Genomic DNA, 18,934 nt, shown 5'->3' with positions numbered 1-18,934 from the left:
CCCGGAGAAAGCCCCGCCCCGCCCCCGCCCCCGGCGCGCGTGGCTGTCCAGGACGCCGGAGGAACGACATGGCTCGGGAGCTGCGGATGCTGCTGCTGTGGGGCCGCCGCCTCCGGGCGCCGGCGCTGGCGGCTGCCTGCGGAGGTGAGGGCGACCGGACAAGGGCGGGTGGGAGGTGAGCGGGGGCGGGGACCCGCGGAGCCTCCGGGTCCCCACAGCCCCTATTCTCTGTGGGACGCGCGGTGGCGGCTCTCCCTCATGCGGCGCGGGAGGTTCTGTGAGGCTTATGCTCCCAGCGCGCGGCGAACGCTGAGCGCTCGGTGCGTCCTGGGGGCACCTGACTCGGCCCGAGCTGCGGGTTTCTCCGGAGGTGACGGGGTTGAGCCCGTGCCCGCGTGACTGCCTACAGTAGAGGCTGGTCAGGCCGGGTTGAGGCGGAGAGGCCGCCGGCAGGTTCGGGGAGTTGAAACCAAAGGGCGCGTGTGCGCTGGCAGCGGGCTTCACTCGGGGGTTACCTCAGACCCTTGGCTGCGCTCGGTTCCTCCCCTCCCCCAAGTGGAAGGGCCCCTTGTCCCATCGACACACCTGAGGGCCCGCTCGGCCCGGCGCGCGGCGGCGAACCAGAAAACCGGCCCCGGGCCCTCGCGCAGCCCCGGACTCTGGGGTTGTTGACCTCCGTAACCCGGGGCTTGAAATTGGGAGGTGCTCAAATGAATGTTGGAAAAAAACCCATGACCGCAGTCCCTTCTCTCACTCCCCACTCGGAAGTCACGGCGCGTGAACGTCTTGGCGTTCCTTCCTGGTTCTGCACACAAACAGTTACACACGTATAAATACACACATCTAACGATTTTTACGTAAAAAGGCCTAAACCGTTTATGCTTTGTGCTACAGATTTTTTTTTTTAAGCTCCAGGATGGCTTACACATGTTTTCTGTTTGTATGTATCAGTTTACGACTTTACAAGGCCGCGTAGTATTCTGTGTTACGGACTACGTATCATCGTTTACTTAACGTTGTGCTGTTGGCGGACGTTATAAAGATGATTTCCGAGGGTTTGGTTTGATTGGCGGGTTTTGGGTTGTTTTGGTGGTTTTTTTTTTTTTTTTTTTTTTTGCTCTGGTCATTACGGTGCTATTTAGAATGGGCGAGTATTTAATCTTTGTGACCATGCATGGCATTTATTTAGAATTACAGAATTCGAATTTTAGAATTGATGGTTCACAGCGTGTGCATATTTAAAATGTTACCTGATGTTGCCAAATTACTGTCCAAAAAGGCTTAAGCAATTTATATTTCCATTAGCTGGGAACGAAACCACCTATAGCAAAGCATCTTCTCCAGCACTGGGTATTAGCTCTTTTCCAAACTTGTATTATATCTTGTTTAACTTATATTTGCATGGGTGTTTTCGTCTGTTTTACAGCTTTTTCTGTTACCTGAGTTTAAAATGTTGCAGTCTCTTTTTTTAAACAATGATTTTTGAAAATATCATACATTAACAGATAAGACAGCTGTAGTTTTTATTACTGTTACTTGTATCCAACACCTTCCTTCTTTTGGTGTTTATTTCCTGTTTTACCAGAGTATACCCTTGTGTTAGTTTTGCAGAAAAAGACAATGGGTTGTATATTCTTAAAGCCCCACCGTGTCTAAAATTATTTTTATTTTTCCCTCATACTTGTAGTTTGGATGGGTATTGCATTCCAGGTCAAAATAATTTCCTTCAAAGACTGATAGTTCTCTATTGTCTTCTAGCATCTTCATTAAAGGGGAGCAGTCTTGTCAGTTTGATTCTTGTGTTTTTTGGTAGCTGACTTGTCTCTCCACCCCGCTGCCCTTGGGAGAGAAAGAAAGAGATTTTCTTTTCTTTTTACTCCTCATGTTCTAAGATGTTTGATCATGTGTGTTTATAATTCATTCTTTGTACCATTCTTTTTCTAAAATTTATTATTTATTTACTTCGGTAGCGCTGGGTCTTTATTGCGGGGGGCGGGCTTTCTCGAGTTGCGGTGAGCGAGGACTTCTCACTGTGGTGGCTTCTCTTGTGGAGGTTTTAAGTGTGCAGTTTCAGTAATTGTGGTGCAGGGGTTTAGTTGCTCCGTGGCATGTGGGATCTTCCTGGACAGGAATCGAACCTGTGTCCCGTGCATTGGCAGGTGGATTCTTAATCACTGGACCACCAGGAAATCCTGTATCATTCTTACTCTTTTGGTTGGCATTGCCAAAACAAGACTGTGAGGCAGCCACAGTAAGAACAGTTGGTGCTTAAGTTAACTTTTCTATTCTCTACCATCTAGAGCCTTGCCTGGCATTGGCATTTTTCTTCACAAGAGTTCAGGTAGACTTCTGGAGTTCCAGGCTGTTTTCAGAATGTGGGGAGTCACTTGCCAAATTTCCCTCTCTCAGTAAAGCAGCTGTGTGTGTGGCTAATTTAACATGACGATAAAGGTTTTGATGGTTAACTGCTTAAACTCTGAATGGCAGTACCATCTGTATAGGGTGCTGGGGCTTAGAGCCAGCACCAGAGAAGCCTGTAGACAGAGGAGGGATCTGTGGCCTGCTGTCCAGAGGCGCCAGGCGGTCTTTAGTCCATGGGGCACTTGGTTAGGATGAGGGGCCCAAATGGTCTGCACTGTCCTGCAGAAGAGCAGACCAACCCAAATGTAATAGACGAGCAAAGACCTAATTAGTTTCTGGCGGAGGAATTGATCAGAACTACGAAGGAGGATCCCCAAGCTTCTTGCTCCTCCTGGGCATACGGCTTCAGGCTGCAGGAGGTGGGAAGTCGGGGTGGCGAGTAACCACTGAAGGGAAAATGAACAGTTCTCGCCCCCCAGTGTCAAAATACCAGGTTATAACGGGACAGAGGAGGGACTGTTTCAGAGACTGTTGGTGCTCCTCTCAAACCGGGATACCAGCTCAGGATCCGTGAAAATGTGTCCACTTCACTCTGAGGTGAGATGCTCAAGTTCAAAGCCAGAGGATTTTCCTCTCCTGCATTCTTGGTACCTTCAGTGCAGCAGCTAGATATTTTTTCTTTCTTTTTGAAAAATTTAATTATTTTGACTGCACTGGGTCTTCACTGTGGCACGTGGACTTAGTTGCAGCATGTGACATTCCCCAACCTGGGGAAGTCCCCAGCTCCCTGCATTGGAGTGCGAAGTCTTAGCCACTGGGCCACCAGGGAAGTCCCCTAGAATTTTTCTCAAACACGCTCTAATCACTCTTGGTACAGAACACTAGCGTTTTGCTAGGAAGCTGCTGGTTGCTTAGTCCACACAGAGATTTACCTGTAGTTCTGTAGCACTTAGTAAAGGTAGATTTCCAGATGTTTCTGCTATCACTGGTTATATCTGCTAAAGCCACTAGAAATTAAAGGTGATGAAAGTTGTAGCTTGGAGAGCCAGTATCTACTTGGGCACATTATTTCCACCTGATTTTTGTTGCTCAGAGATCAGGTAAATTGAATTTAGGAGTACCTGAGTCGTGGGTGTAACTAATTTTGAAAGAATGGCTGTTATTTAACAGCTGTATAATCAAGAAACGTGATTAGGATATTAAGAATTAATTTTGAGATAGCCAAAATGAATACCATATTTGAAAGGAACAAGCTGTGGTAAAGAAGGTGGCGCAGTGGTAAAGAATTCACCTTCCAATGCAGGAGAAGCAGACCTGGGTTCGATCCCTGGGTCAGGAAGATCCCCTGGAGTAGAAAATGGCAACCCACTCCAGTATTCTTGTCGTGGAGAATCCCATGGACAAGAGGAACCTGGCGAGCAGGCTACAGTCCAGGGGGTCAAAAAGAGTTGTGCGTGACTACATGCATGCGCGCACGCACACATACAGCAACACTGTTGAGGACAGAATAGTTGGTGCGGGTCTTCCTAAAGAGCCAGGGTAGGGAGGTGGCGGGCATGTGCTGGGAAGGTGGAGTGAGCAAAGCATGTCCTGTGCTCCTTCTGAAGTTTGCACACACCGACATCCCAGCATTTTCAGAGTGGCGTCCTGGGGGGATTTTCCATGAAACTTACTTGTAGAGTAGTAAAACATTTCATTTCAACCTTTGTGATGAGAAGTTTTTCTAAAAGACTTAATCACAGCATAACAGAATCTTTCTTTGATATTTTCAGGGTCATTGTGAATGTTAATTTAGTGTCTTCTGTTGTAACACACAGACCCCTGCAGGACCGCTGGGCTGTGACAACTCCTCTGTCTGTAAAACGTCCCACACTGAAACTGCGTCCTGAGTGTTTCTGTTTTTAGCCTCTGTTACTCTTTTGAACTTGCCAGGCCTCTGGAGCTGTGTTCCCTGCTACTCTCCGTTTTCAGGTGAGGGTTGGAAAGCTACATCAAAAATTTGCTAGCAAATTTTTTTTTTTTTAAAGGAGAGGAGAATTCTAGGTGGGAACAGGATATTCTTGTTTAACTGAAGCTCAGTATGTGGATTTTATGTGTTGTATTTTGGCCGTTCAGAAATGCCCTTCCCTTTTGGTTTTGTTATGTTTCTTTGGATTCAGGAGTTGATGTTTCTTGATAGTGTTAGTATTGCTTAGTAGTGAATGATTAGAACAGGTCATCGGAGAAGGCAATGGCACCCCACTCCAGTACTCTTGCCTGGAAAATCCCATGGACGGAGGAGCCTGGTGGGCTGCAGTCCATGGGGTCGCTAGAGTTGGACACGACTGAGCGACTTCACTTACACTTTTCACCTTCATGCATTGGAGAAGGAAATGGCAACCCACTCTGGTGTTCTTGCCTGGAGAATCCCAGGGACGGGGAAGCCTGGTGGGCTGCTGTCTATGGGGTTGCACAGAGTCGGACACGACTGAGGTGACTTAGCAGCAGCAGCAGAACAGCTCATGAAACAGTAAGAAATAGTGAAAATATTCAGGAGTGCTAGAGATAAGAACTAGAAAATTTTAAAGGAAAGAAATCTTTATTTGATATATACATAGAAAATGAAGAGTTTTCTGTCTAGAATATTGATACACTTTAAACAGGACTTACCTCAAGTGGTTACAGAACTTAAGAAACAAAATTCAGTTGTGAATAGCTAACCTGAGATATCTGGTGAAATTTGAGAGATAATGGAACCATCCAAACCAACTTACTGAAAAGCAGAGAATTTCATGGTTACGAACATAAAGCATAAAACTGTGGTAAAATAGTTGGCGGTGTTATGGAAAAAAAGCCTGAGGCTGCATTCCAAAGAACTTCGTTTTTTCCAGTATTGTATTTTCCCTTTTTGGGAGAGGGTTAATTCTCCTTCTCTTTGATGTGGAAGTACCTTTAGTTTGCAGAATTTTAAACTTTACAAGTAAATTTATTAATTTTTCTTTTTATAGAATCTGAAGCTTTAACTTAGAAATATTAGGTTGATATTAGATGAGTGAATTTCAAACGTTTTTGTCACGTTTTCCCAGTAAGAAATGCATTCATATCATGACCTGTACAAATACATGTACATACTTAGCTGAAAGAGTTTTGTAAATACTTAACCGTATTATCTTTGTGTTCTTTTTAAAAATTTTTTATTATAGTTTTATTTATTTATTTATTGGTCGTGGTGGGTCTTCACTGCTCTGTGGGCTTTTTTCTAGTTGCAGCGAGCGGGGGCTCCTCTCTGGTTGGGGTGCACAGATTGCTCACGGCGGTAGCTTCTCTTGTTGCGGAGCGCAGGCTCTAGGGCCAGCGGGCTTCAGTAGGTGTGGCTCACGGGTTTACGTGCTCTGAGGCAGGGGGATCTTCCCATATCAGGGATCGAACCTGTGTCTCATTCGTTGGCAGGCAGATTCTTTACCACTGAGCCACCGGGGAAGCCCTATGCATTCTTTTACTTTCTGTTTCATTAAACAAACAAAAATTCTGACCTAGCTCACTGAATTGGCTTCATAACCAGCAGTCTTGACCTGCATTCTGAGAAACTGTCCTGTGGCTGTACCGTCCGAGGAAACGGTGCGTGTTTATCCAGGGCCTGTGACCTCAGACTGTCACGGCCACTGCAGCATGTGCCCTGCAGTGTGGCAGCATCAGTTCTGCACACACCCCCGCAGTGCCTGCAGTGGGCCTGGGACTGCCCGGGTGCTGTGGGCACCCAGGAGACGAGATGGGCAGGAGTCTTGGCCTCTGCAGTGCTGCCCTGGAGTGCGGTCAGCGCGGACGGGAACGCACTATGGGGATGTCACACAATAAGCCCCGTGAAGAGAGCAGAGTGGGAAGGGGATCCCAGTAGGAGGGGCAGTCGCGGGGGGCCTCACGAGCAGGGTGGCATGTAAGCAAAGCCTGGGAGGAGGTGAAGGTGTCTGGGAAAGGACGTTCCAAGCAGAGGGAGCAATCGAGGCCAGGGCCCTGAGACAGGACTGGGCTGGCGAAGCGGGGAGACAGCCCGGGGGACAGCCGGGCGGCCAGGGCCGCACTAGGGGTACTCTTGAGCAAGGGGGTTAGCGTCTCGCCATTTTCCTCAACTGCACAGGGAAGATGCGGGCAGTTGGTAAGAGGAGGTATGGAGTTAGAGTTCAAGCTAACGTCATAGCAGTGTCCTGAGAAAACTGCTTTCTGTTTTTATTAGTGAGAAGGTAGTGATGTTTTCCATCACAGCCTGGAACAATGAAAAATCTTCCGTCTGGACTCTCAGCTCACTGCGCATGGCTTGAAAAAAAGTCTGTGTGGCAAAGGTTTGTCCACACCCCGCTTCCCTCAGGAAAGAAGAGGGGCTGCCCTGGGCAGGACCCTGTGCACTCAGCCCCTCCCACTGTGCGCTTGCTGGGTCTTGATGCCCAGAGCCCTGGGGCCACCATGTGGCGCCCTTTCCTTCACTTCAGTCAGTTCAGTTCAGTCGCTCAGTTGTGTCCGACTCTGCGACCCCATGGACTGCAGCACACCAGGCCTCCCTGTCCATCAGCAACTCCCAGAGTTTCCTCAAACTCATGTCCGTTGAGTCGGTGATGCCATCCAACCATCTCATCCTCTGTCGTCCCCTTCTCCTCCCACCTTCAATCTTTCCCAGCATCAGGGTCTTTTCCAATGAGCCAGTTCTTCACATCAGGTGACCAAAATACTGGAGTTTCAGCTTCAGCATCAGTCCTTCCAATGAATATTCAGGACTGATTTTCTTTATGATTGACTGGTTGGATCTCCTTGCAGTTCAAGGGACTCTCAAGAGTCTTCTCCAACACCACAGTTCAAAAGCATCAATTCTTTGGTGCTCAGCTTTCTTTATAGTCCAACTCTCACATCCCTGCATGACCACTGGAAAAACCATAGCTTTGACTAGACAGGCCTTTGTGGGCTAAGTAATGTCTCTGCTTTTTAATATGCTGTCTAGGTTGGTCATAACTTTTCTTCCAAGGAGCAGCCTCTTTTAATTTCAAGCCTGCAGTCACCATCTGCAGTGATTTCGGAGCCCCCCAAAATAAAGTCTTTCACTGTTTCCATTTCTTCCCCATCTATTTGCCATGAAGTGATGAGACCGGATGCCATGATCTTAGTTTTCTGAATGTTGAGGTTTAACCCAACTTTTTCACTCTCCTCTTTCACTTTCATCAAGAGGCTCTTTAGTTCTTTGTTTTCTGCCATAAGGGTGGTGTCATCTGCGTATCTGAGGTTATTGATATTTCTCCCGGCAATCTTGATTCCAGCTTGTGCTTCTTCCAGCCCTGCGTTTCTCATAATTACTCTGCATAGAAGTTAAATAAGCAGGGTGACAATATACATTGTTGATGTACTCCTTTCCTGATTTGGAACCAGTGTGTTGTTCCATGTCCAGTTCTAACTGTTGCTTCCTGACCTGCATACAGATTTCTCAGGAGACAGGTCAGGTGGTCTGGTATTTCCGTCTCTTGAAGAATTTTCCACAGTTTGTTGTGATGTAGTCAAAGGCTTTGGCATAGTCAATAAAGCAGAAATAGATGTTTTTCTGGAATTCTTTTGCGTTTTCCATGATCCAACAGGTTTTGGCAATTTGATATCTGGTTTCTCTGCCTTTTCTGAATCCAGGTTGAAGATCTGGAAGTTCAAGGTTCTCATACTGTTGAAGCCTGGCTTGGAGAATTTAGAGCATTACTTAGCTAGCGTGTGAGATGAGTGCAATTGTGCAGTAGTTTGAGCATCTTTGGCATTGCCTTTCTTTGGGATTGGAATGAAAACTGACATTTTCCAGTCCTGTGGTCACTGCTGAGTTTTCCAATTTGCTGGCATATTGAGTGCAGCACTTTCACAGCGTCATCTTTTAGGATTTGAAATAGCTCAACTGGAATTCCATCACCTCCACTAGCTTTGTTCGTAGTGATGCTTCCTAAGGCCCACTTGACTTCGCATTCCAGGATGTCTGGCTCTAGGTGAGTGATCACACCATCGTGATTATCTGGGTCATGAAGATCTTTTTTGTACAGTTCTTCTGTGTATTCTTGTCACCTGTCCTTAATATCTTCTGCTTCTGTTAAGTCTGTACCCTTTCTGTCCCTTATTGAGCCCATCTTTGCATGAAATATTCCCTTGGTATCTCATTTTCTTGAAGAGAATCTCTAGTCTTTCCCATTCTGTTGTTTTCCTCTATTTCTTTGCATTGATCACTGAGGAAGGCTTTCTTATCTCTCCTTGCTATTCTTTGGAACTCTGCATTCAGATGGGTGTATCTTTCCTTTGCTCCTTTGCCTTTCACTTCTCTTCTTTTCACAGCTATTTGTAAGGCCTCCTCAGACATCCATTTTGCCTTTTTGCATTTCTTTTTCTTCACTTAACCCTCTCCTGATGGACCTTTAGGTTGTTTGCTATCTTCATTCCTTTTTTTTTTTTTAAGTCACTGCCAACAGTTTTTTACCCTTCACCAGTGCCAGCACAGCAGTACTTTATAAATGTTTGTCAGTCTGATAGTGAAAATGTTACTGGTTTTACTTATTTAAAAAAAAAGTGTTTCGTTTTGGCCGTGCCGCATCTTCATTGCTGTGTTCAGGCTTTTCTTGAGCTGTGGAGCGCGGGTTCCTCTTGAGGTGTGTGCAGGCGTCTCAGTGCGCTGGCTTCTCTTGTGGATCGCGGGCTTCCGGAGTTGCAGCGTGCCACCTTAGTTGCCCCATGGCGTATCCCTCCCGGGATCACACCCGCGTCCCTTGCATTGGCAGGTGGATTCGTAACCACTGGACCACCAGGGAAGTCTTCTATCTTGTTTGAAGAGACAGTTTTTTAGTTACGAGTGTGGTAATGCATCCTTCTCTATGATTCAGAGCTGTTGATGTTTCTCTCTTCTGTGAATTGCCATTCTTCTCTTGCACTTGGCCTTCTCCTTGTAGATCTGTCAGTGCTCTTGTTTTATTAAGAAAACTAGCCCTCTGCCATTGTTTCAGACTTTTTTGTCTCTAGTGTGTTTGCCCACTGACTTAAATTTTTTTAAAGTGTGGTTATTGCTAATTGATTTTGTTTATTCATTAAAATTTTGTATTTTTTTCTGTTGATATGATTGACATATAATCATATAATTGCTATATTAGTTTTAGTTGTACAACATAATGATTTGATATTTGTATGTACAAAATAATCGCCATACTTAGTTAACATCCATCACCTCACACAGTCAAAAATTTTTTTTACCACCTTTTAAGGTCTACTCTGTTGACCTTAATTTTCACGTTGTCCATAAATGTGTGGGCTCTGTGTCTTGTTCTTGGGCTGTGTGTCTTATTTAGACAAATTTCCTTGCTCTCAAGTCATTAAGGAACAATCTCAAGTGATCAGCATCATTAGTCGTTCGGTAGGGAAATGCAGGTCCCTGTGCATGAGGTGGCACGTCACACTCACCGTGTGGCTGTGATAAAGGCACGGCAGGAACAAGCGCTGACACCGATGTGCAGGAATGGGAAACTTCACCCACTGCTGGCAGGAGTGTAAAATGGTGCAGCGCTTGGAAAACCAACCATCTTGCCGTCCCTCAAATGATTAAACATAGGATTATCCTTTGACTAGCAATGCCACTTCTGGGTGTACACCCAAGAGAATTTAAAAAGTGAAACTTGTACACCAGCACTTATAGCAACATTGTTTATAATAGCCAAAAAGCAGAAATGGCACAATTGCTCATCAGCTGATGAGGTAAACATCACGTAGCCTATCCATATAATTGATACTATTCAGCCATAAAAATGAGTGACGTGTGCTATGCCCTACGGCGTGGTTGAACCTTGAAGATAATCACATTCAGTGACAGAAGCCACAGACAAAAGACCATGTATGGTATGATTCCATTTATGTGAACTGTCCACAGTAGGCAAATCCACAGAGGTGGAAAGTGGTTGCCAGGAGCTGGGGGCATGGAGGACGGGGAGTGACTGCCGATAGGCTTGGAGTTTCTTTCTGGGGTGATAATTATAGTGATGATGGTTTTTTAAGTATACTAAAAGTCATTGAATTGTGCACTTTAGGTGGGTGAGTAATATCTCAATAAAGTTATTTTGCTTGCGTGCATGCTTAGTCGCGTCTGACTCTTTGTGACCATATGGACTATAGCCTGCCAGGCTCCTCTGTCCATGGAAGCTTCCAGGCAAGAATACTGGAGGGGTTGCCATTTCCTTCTCCAGGGGATCTTCCTGACCCAGGGATTGACCCTGCATCTCCTGCATTGCCAGGCAGATTCTTTACCGCTGAGCCTCCCGGGAAGCCCAAAGCTATTTCAAATATTTCTTCTAATTACTTCTAGTACTTTTAGCTTTTATTTTCACTTTTATAGTTCATCTAGAATTTGTTCTGATACAATAAGTGAGGGGAGAAATTAATACTGTAGCTTTAATGTGTTTTAATATTTTATAATATTTCCTCATGTTTTTCAAAAATGTCCTGGCTGTATGAGCACTTTTATTTTTCCATATGAATTTTAGAATTTGCTTAAATAGTGAAAAAAATCCTGTTTGACTTTTCACTGGGATCATGTTTTTAAAAATAGACCAACCTAGATAGCATATTCAAAAGCAGAGACATTACTTGCCAACAAAGGTTCGTCTAGTCAAGGCTATGGTTTTTCCTGTGGTCATGTATGGATGTGAGAGTTGGACTGTGAAGAAGGCTGAGCGCCGAAGAATTGATGCTTTTGAACCGTGGTATTGGAGAAGACTCTTGAGAGTCCCTTGGACTGCAAGGAGATCCAACCAGTCCAATCTGAATGAGATCAGCCCTGGGATTTCTTTGGAAGGAATGATGCTAAAGCTGAAACTCCAGTACTTTGGCCACCTCATGAGAAGAGTTGACTCATTGGAAAAGACTCTGATGCTGGGAGGGATTGGGGGCAGGAGGAGAAGGGGACGACAGAGAATGAGATGGCTGGATAGCATCACTGACTTGATGGACGTGAGTCTGAGTGAACTCCGGGAGTTGGTGATGGACAGGGAGGCCTGGCGTGCTGCAATTCATGGGGTCGCAAAGAGTCGGACACGACTGAGCGAGTGAGCTGAACTGAACTGAATTTAGAGAATGGGCAAAAAAAGTAAGTATTTAAATACTTAACTTTTACTATTCAAGGACATTTCCCCAAACTTTTTATATCCCTTTATAAATGTGTTTTATGTCTCTAGTAACTTCTTTTTAATGTTTTTTGTGATTGGGTACTTTTTATAAAGAATGTTGTGAATAGGTTATTTTTGTAAATAGGTATTGATACACATAGCACAATTCAAAAGATACAGAGGAGTGTGCAGTGAAAAGCATATCTCTTCAGCTTCTACCCTCAGCCACCAGTTCCTCTCCTGAGAGCAGCCCCCTCAGCCCGTTTCTGGGGTGTCCTCACGGAGACACGCTTGGCTTATGAGAAGAAATACACACACATAGTGTGTTTAATCACCATGGTAACAAATGTAGCCCACATTCTGGACCAGGTGTTCTCTTAGTACATCGACCCAGGCTGCCTCACTGTTCTGTGTTTCCGAGTATCCATTATATGTATATTATAATGTATTTGCTAATCCTTTACTGCTGACACTCTGCCTGGTCATTGGCCCCTGACTCCTGGGGGGACCCCTACCCCGGAGTCTCATCTGGTATGTCTTTTAGGGACCTTCTCATGACCCCGACATTGACACTTGGGAAGGGGCTAGCCCTTTTGTGATAGCCATATTTTTTTAGTTTACTGTTTTGAGTAATTAAATATTTGATTGGAAAAATACTGCTTGAGAAATCTCGCTCTCAGTTTTGTCCCCCTCTCCTTCGTTTCCCTCTTGATAGGTCATCACAATTATTCATTGTTTGTGTATCCTTCGTCTATCCTGCCAGTGTTAGATGCATAGAGTAGGCTTCCCAGGCGGCACTAGTGGTAAAGGAGCCCCTGCCAGCCAGTTCAGGAGACGTAAGAGATGCAGTTGGATCCCTGGGTCAGGAAGATTGCTTGGAAAGGCGTGGCAACCCACTCCTGTGTTCTTGCCTGGAGAATCCTATGGACAGGGGAGCCTGGTGGGCTACAGTCCATAGGGTTGCAAAGAGTCAGGCACGGCTAACGCGGCTTAGCACACACAGCACATGTGCAGGTATACATTTTTCTTCTGCCGGGTTATGCACTTCTCCATGTTCTGCTATCACTTAATAGATGCTGGAGAGCATTCTGTATCAGTACATAGTTTCCTCAGTCTTTTTTTTTTTTTTTTAATAGCCACATTATAGTAGTGTGCCCGTGTCAGGAGGCACCATCGTGTATGAGCCTTCCGTTGGTGGACATTTAGGTGGTTCCCAGGAATTTGCTATAGTATATGGCCTTTCATCTCTCTTTATATTCAGGTTTGGCTGTATCCACAGAATAAAGTCCCAAAATGGACTTGCCAGATTAGAAGGTTTGTAATCTTGACCGATGTGGCCAGATCACCTTCCACTGTCCTCAAGCTGCTGATACTGTCCCCACAGGGTGACCAGAAGTACAGTCTGAAAAAGTAGTAGCTCTGCGGACTTCCTGTCATCTGAGCTGGTGAAGCTTAACCATGGTTTGAAGTAGAGCAAAATGCCAAAGCGGGGGCCTTCACTCAGGAAGTATTGATTGGGCTGTTCGGGGCCTGCCAGATTCCCTTTCCTGCAGCTCCTCCACTTCCCACCTGCAGGCCGAGCTACACCGAAGGCTTATCCTGCCCTCCCAGGCTTCAGGCAGAGCTGGCCCCTGGCCACGTTACATCCCACAGGCTGAGCCGTGGGGAGCTGCTCTGCTTAGGCCGGTTTCCAGAGGCTCGTGTGCATCTCTGTTTGCAAGTCCAGAGTGACCCAGCAGGGTGGCAGCTGGTGGTTAGCTCCCCACCCCAAAGTCTGTCTGCGTCCCTCCCTCTCCTCTTTCCTCCTTCCCACATCCTTCCCACCTCCCTCCCGTCCTTCCTTCTTTTGGTGAAATGCATGCCATCTAAAAAGGAATGCATGTAATACATCTGTGCCGTTTCTAAAAGCGGCATAAAGGAATCCCCATTGCCCACCTCAGGAACAGATGCCACCTTCCCTCAAGGGCACTGTGCGCCCTCCCTGGTATGTCCCCTTCTCTCTCCCCCAGAGGTGACCGCTGACTTGAATATTCTGGATCTTATCCCCTTGCTTTTCATTTCTGCATATGTGTGTATATGTAGCTGCACATACATACACACAGTTTGTTGAAATCACACTGGGTATATTCTGCTGTGACTGTCTTGGGTCCGCGTCATTTTCGTAGCTTTATCGGGTAATGTGCGTCACCTGCTTACTCGGTTGTGTTACTGTGCCTTCATTTCTTTAGGTGTGATTCCTGCCGGAAGCATGTGTACTGTCGGATCGTTTGGTGTGCTCCAGGTGTTGTCTGTAAGATCCGCCCGTGGCACGTTCTAGAAGATTCCCTCACGTGAACGTGCTGCCTCTGGTTCCTCCGTGCTTGGCACAGGCATGGGGCTACTGCTCGTGCAGGGCTTCTGGAGACGTGTCCTTGTGCGTTTCCATAGGGTGCGTGACTCATTGGAGCTGCTGCATTTAGGGCCTGTGTTTTCACTCCACACTTGACTTCTTCAGAGTGAATCTGGATTTACATTCCATCAGCTGTGCTGTATCCTCACCAGAGCGTGGCATTTCCAGATGTTTTAAATGTTTGTCAGTTTGATGGTTATGAAATGATATTTCAGTTGCGATTTTAACTGCCTTTTAATGGATTGCTAATAAAGTTTTTTTTTTATGGTTTATTGGCCATATTTCCTTTTCTGTGAAATGCTGTTTATATTTCATGTTTTTTTGCTCCTATCTTTTTCTTCTTGATTGTAAAGAATCTACCTGTAATGTGAAAGACCCAGGTTCAATCACTGGGTCGGGAAGATTCCCTGGAGAAGGGAAGGGCAACCCACTCCAGTATTCTTGCCTGGAGGATCCCCATGGACAGAGGAGACTGGCAGGCTATACAATTCACGGGGTCGCAAGGAGTCAGACATGACTAAGCAACTAACACTTTCACATATGTATTATTTATGGGTGCTAATCTTTTATCAATAATACTCTTTGTCAGTTGTTGCAAATGTATTCTCCTAGTTTGTAGCTCACCATTTCACTCTCGGCTGGATGTTTGTTTTTCAGAGGGAGATGGAGTTTTTTGTTTGTTCTGATGAACAGAAGTTTTTAATTTTAACTTTGTTAAATACCAGTCTTTTCCTTTATGAATTATCTCAGTGTTCTGTGAATGAAGGTGCGTGGGTCAAACTAGACGTACTATTTTTGTAAATAAAGTTAGATCAGAGCATGGATATACCCATTCTTTCATGTGTTATCTGTGACCAGTCTCCTGCTGCAGCAGCAGAGTTGAGCAACGGGACTCAAAACTCCTAAAATATTTACTGTCTGGCCCTTTAAAGATATCTGCTTTTTCTATGAGAGTCGTTCCCTAATTTCTACCAAATGGAAATGGATGAGCAAGTCTGTCAGCACCTTTTTTCCATCAGCATCTTCTTTTTTTAATATTTCTTTTTATTTCTTTTACTTGGCTTTGCCAGTTCTTAGTTGTAGCACGTGGGAGCTTTGCTTTTCCTTGTGGCGTGCGGGGTCTTTAGTTGCAGCATGTGGGATCTAGTTCCCTGACCAGGGATTGAACCCGGGCCCCCTGCGTTGGGAGTGCAGAGTCTTAGCTACTGGACCTCAAGGGAAATCCCAGAAGCCTCTTATTTGCAGCTTTTATTTTTCTCTCTCTTGGTAAACTTTCTCATGGATTTCATTTTCCAGATTAGCAAAGAGCTGCAAACTAGCCATCACAGGCTAATTCTGGTTATAAAACAGTTTTGTTTGGTTCGAACATTTTAAAAAAGTAAATGCAAGCGTTTAAAGTCAGATTTGACATGGATATTTGAGTTTCTGATTTCTTTTGAAAAATGAAAGGTTCAGAGAGTCTTGGCCTGCGCGCAATGTGCCCCTTTCTGCGGGCGGAGGTCGCTGCCTCTGCAGATGCCGCCCTTACAGCTGTGCTCTCGGTCGCTCCTTTATCCCAAGCCCGTCACTACCATTTCTTTTGCTGCATTATTGTTTTGTGTAGTAGAGTTAATTATATTGATTGACTGTTTACAGGCCTGCTTCACTTTACAGCGCTCTGCTTGGTTGCATTTCACAGATGATTGCGTTTTCTACAGATTGCGGATCTGAGGCAGCCCTGCGCTGAACGAGTCTGTCAGCGCTGCTTTCCGATAGCATTTGCTTGCTTCATGTCTGTGTCTCCCGGTATTTCAGACCTTTTCGTTATTTTTATATTTGTTACAGTGATCTGTGATTTTTGATGTTTTGCTCTTGTAATCGTTTTAGGGTACCACAAACCACAACCTGTATAAAGTGTGGCAAAATGCTATCAATAGCATCACATACTACAGAGAACCCTTTGTGAAAGAGAGAGGTTGAGAAATCGCCACAGGCACTCCAGCTTTCAGCACCCACCACCCTCATCAGTCAGCACCCACCGACGGCAGAGCAAGACCTCCACCAGCAAAGAGATTGGGACTTGCTGGAGTCTCAGATGATGGTTAGCATTTTTTAGCAATAAAACATTTTTCAATTAAGGCCTGTACCTTGTGTTTTTAGACGTAATGCTGTTGCACACTTAACAGACCACAGTATAGTGTGAACATAGCTTTTATATGCACTAGGAGACCCCCAAATTTGAGTGACTTTATCCCGGTAGTTGCTTTATTGTAGTCGTCTAGAACTGAACCTGCAGTATCAAACCAGCCTTGCATCTTTGAGATAAACCTGCTTGGTCATGATGTATCATTTTTATGTATTAATGGGTTTTCCTTGCTTATATTTTATTAAGGACCTCCATGTCTGTGTCCATGAGGGGTATTGGTGTATTATTATGGTGTGTGTGTCTATGTGATGTCTTTGTCAGATTTTGATATCCTCAAAAATTGAAGAGAAGCAGTTCCTTGTTCTGTTTTCTGAAACTTTGTGTAAGACTGGTGTTATTTCTTCCTCGTAACTGAGAGAATTCAGTAGAAATTCAGGGCTTCTGTAGAATTTGTGACAGTACCCTTCACTCCTGTTGTTTATGATTGGTATTCTCTTCTTTCTTCATCAGTCTAGCTAGGAGCTTATCTCCTGTTGATCTTTGTCCAGAATCAACTTTGGCTTTGTTCATTTTCTCTATCACTTGTCTGTTTTCTACTATATTGATTTCTGCTCTTTGTCGTTTGCTCCTTTCTTCTGTGTTTGGGTTTAATTTTGTACTTCTTCTTTGTTGTTGTGCTTTAAGGTAATACCTCAGGCCGTCCGTTTTAAGCCTCTTTTCTAACATAAGCACTTAAAGCTGTAAGTTCCCTGCTACATGCTTCTCTAGGTGTATCCCACAACTTTTAATATATTGTATTTTCATTATCATTAAGTATTAAATTTTACCTAATTTCCCTTGTAATTTCTTCTTTGACCCATGGATCATTTAGAATGTGTTAATTTCCAGATAATTGAGGTTTCCTAGGTATTTTATTTTATACATATATATGCTGCTGCTGCTGCTAAGTCACTTCAGTCATGTCCGACTCTATGCTACCCCATAGACAGCAGCCCACCAGGCTCCCCTGTCCCTGGGATTCTCCACGCAAGAACACTGGAGTGGGTTGCCATTTCTTTCTCCAATGCGTGAAGGTGAAAAGTGAAAGTGAAGTCGCTCAGTCGTATCTGACTCTTAGCGACCCCATGGACTGCAGCCCACCAGGCTCCTCCGTCCATGGGATTCTCCAGGCAAGAGTGCTGGAGTGGGGTTCCATCGCCTTCTCCGATATACACACACACACAGACTTTTATTTTTGGCCTTGCTGGGTCTGTGTTGCTGCTCAGGCTTTTCTCTGGTTACGGGGAGCAGGGGCTCTTCTAGTTGTGGTGGGTGGGCTTCTCTTGTTTTGGGCTCTCGAGTGCGCAGGCTTCGGTAGCTGCAGCACGTGGGCTCAGGCGTGGCTGTTCTCTGGCTCTGGAGCACAGGCTCAGCAGTTGTGGGGCACAGCCTTAATTGCTCCGTGGCATTGTGGGATCCTCCCAGATCAGGGATTGAACCCGTGTCTCCTGCATTGGCAGGTGGATTCTTTACCCCTGAGCCAGCAGGGAAGCCCGATATTTTATTATTATTGATTCTAAATTAATTCTGTTGTATTTAGAGAGCTTACTCTGTATGATTTCGTTCCTTCTAAAATTTATTGAGACTCTGGCCCACTTTATGGTCTTTCTCAGTGAATAGACCATGTGTGCAGGAAAAGAATGTTTTCAAGAACTGTATTTTGCACTTGCTACGTATACAGTACTGGATGAATATCCATCAAGCAAAGTGTTTCATGTTGTACCGCGGATGATCTGTGTCTTGATTGGTTTTTTCGCTCTAGTTCTGTCATTTATTGAGCCAGGTGTCAGAATCTCCAGCTATAATTGTGCATTTGTGTTTTTTCTTTTGATTCTTTTAGTTTTGATTTCATTTATTTGAAGGTGTTATTAGGCAAATATGTTCATGTTTAAGTTTTCCTGATGAACTACATCTCTTTAGAATTTATTTAATTGGAAGATAATTACTTTACAATATTGTGATGCTTTTTGCCATATATCAACAGGAATAAGCCACGGGTATACATGTGTCCCCCCTGTACACCCCCCTGAACACCCCTCCCGGCTCCCTCCCCATCCCATCCCACTGGGTTGTCCCAGAGCACCGGCTTTGGGTGCCCTGCTTCATGCATCGAGCTTGCGCTGGGCATCTATTTTACATGGTAACATACATGTTTCAGTGCTGTTCTTTCAAATCATCCCGTCCTCGCCTTCTCCCAGAGTCCAAAAGCCTGTTTTTTACATCTGTGTCTCTTTTGCTGCACTGCATGTAGGATCATCATTACCATCTTTCTAAATTCCATATATGTTTGTTAATATACAATATTTGTGTTTCTCTTTCTGACTTCACTCTGTATAATAGGCTCCAGTTTCATCCACCTCGTTTTTAGAGAAATATCTGTTCTTTTGCCCACTTTTTGATTGGGTTGTTTGTTTTTCTGGTATTGAGCTGCATGTATCAGTATCAGTTCAGTCGCTCAGTCGTGTCCGACTCTCATGCACCCCACTTTGCAGCACGCCAGACTTCCCTGTCCATCACCAACTCCCAGAGTTTACTCAAACTCATGTCCATCGAGTCGATGATGCCATCCCACCATCTCATCCTCTGTCGTCTCCTTCTTCTGCCTTCAGTCTTTCCCAGCATCAGGGTCTTTTCCAATGAGTCAGGTCTTCGCATCAGGTGGCCAAAGTATTGGAGTTTCAGCTTCAGCATCAGTCCTTCCAATGAATATTCAGGGTTGATTTCCTTTAGCATGGACTGGTTGGATCTCCTTGCAGTCCAGGGACTCTCAAGAGTCTTCTCCAACACCACAGCTCAGCTGCTTGTGTATTTTGAGGATTAATTCTTTGTCAGTTGTTTCGTTTGCTATTGTTTTCTCCCATTCTGAAGGCTGTCTTTTCACCTTGCTTATAGTTT

The 18,934-nt window shown here is 45.0% G+C and overlaps 1 protein-coding gene across 1 annotated transcript in view; it reads left to right on the top strand.

Moving 5' to 3' along the window:
• The first annotated feature begins 41 nt into the window (after positions 1-41).
• Positions 42-18,934, top strand: part of TRAP1 (TNF receptor associated protein 1) — a 49,165-nt gene continuing 30,272 nt past the window's right edge. The window contains exon 1 of the mRNA NM_001038675.2: positions 42-144. Coding sequence (NP_001033764.1) covers positions 69-144 — 76 coding nt within the window. The 5' untranslated portion in view covers positions 42-68. The remainder of the gene's footprint in view (positions 145-18,934) is intronic.

The sequence above is a fragment of the Bos taurus genome, chromosome 25, assembly GCF_002263795.3.
Source record: "Bos taurus isolate L1 Dominette 01449 registration number 42190680 breed Hereford chromosome 25, ARS-UCD2.0, whole genome shotgun sequence".
Classification (NCBI taxonomy): Eukaryota; Metazoa; Chordata; class Mammalia; order Artiodactyla; family Bovidae; genus Bos; species Bos taurus.
This window is presented reverse-complemented; position numbering and strand designations above follow the sequence as displayed.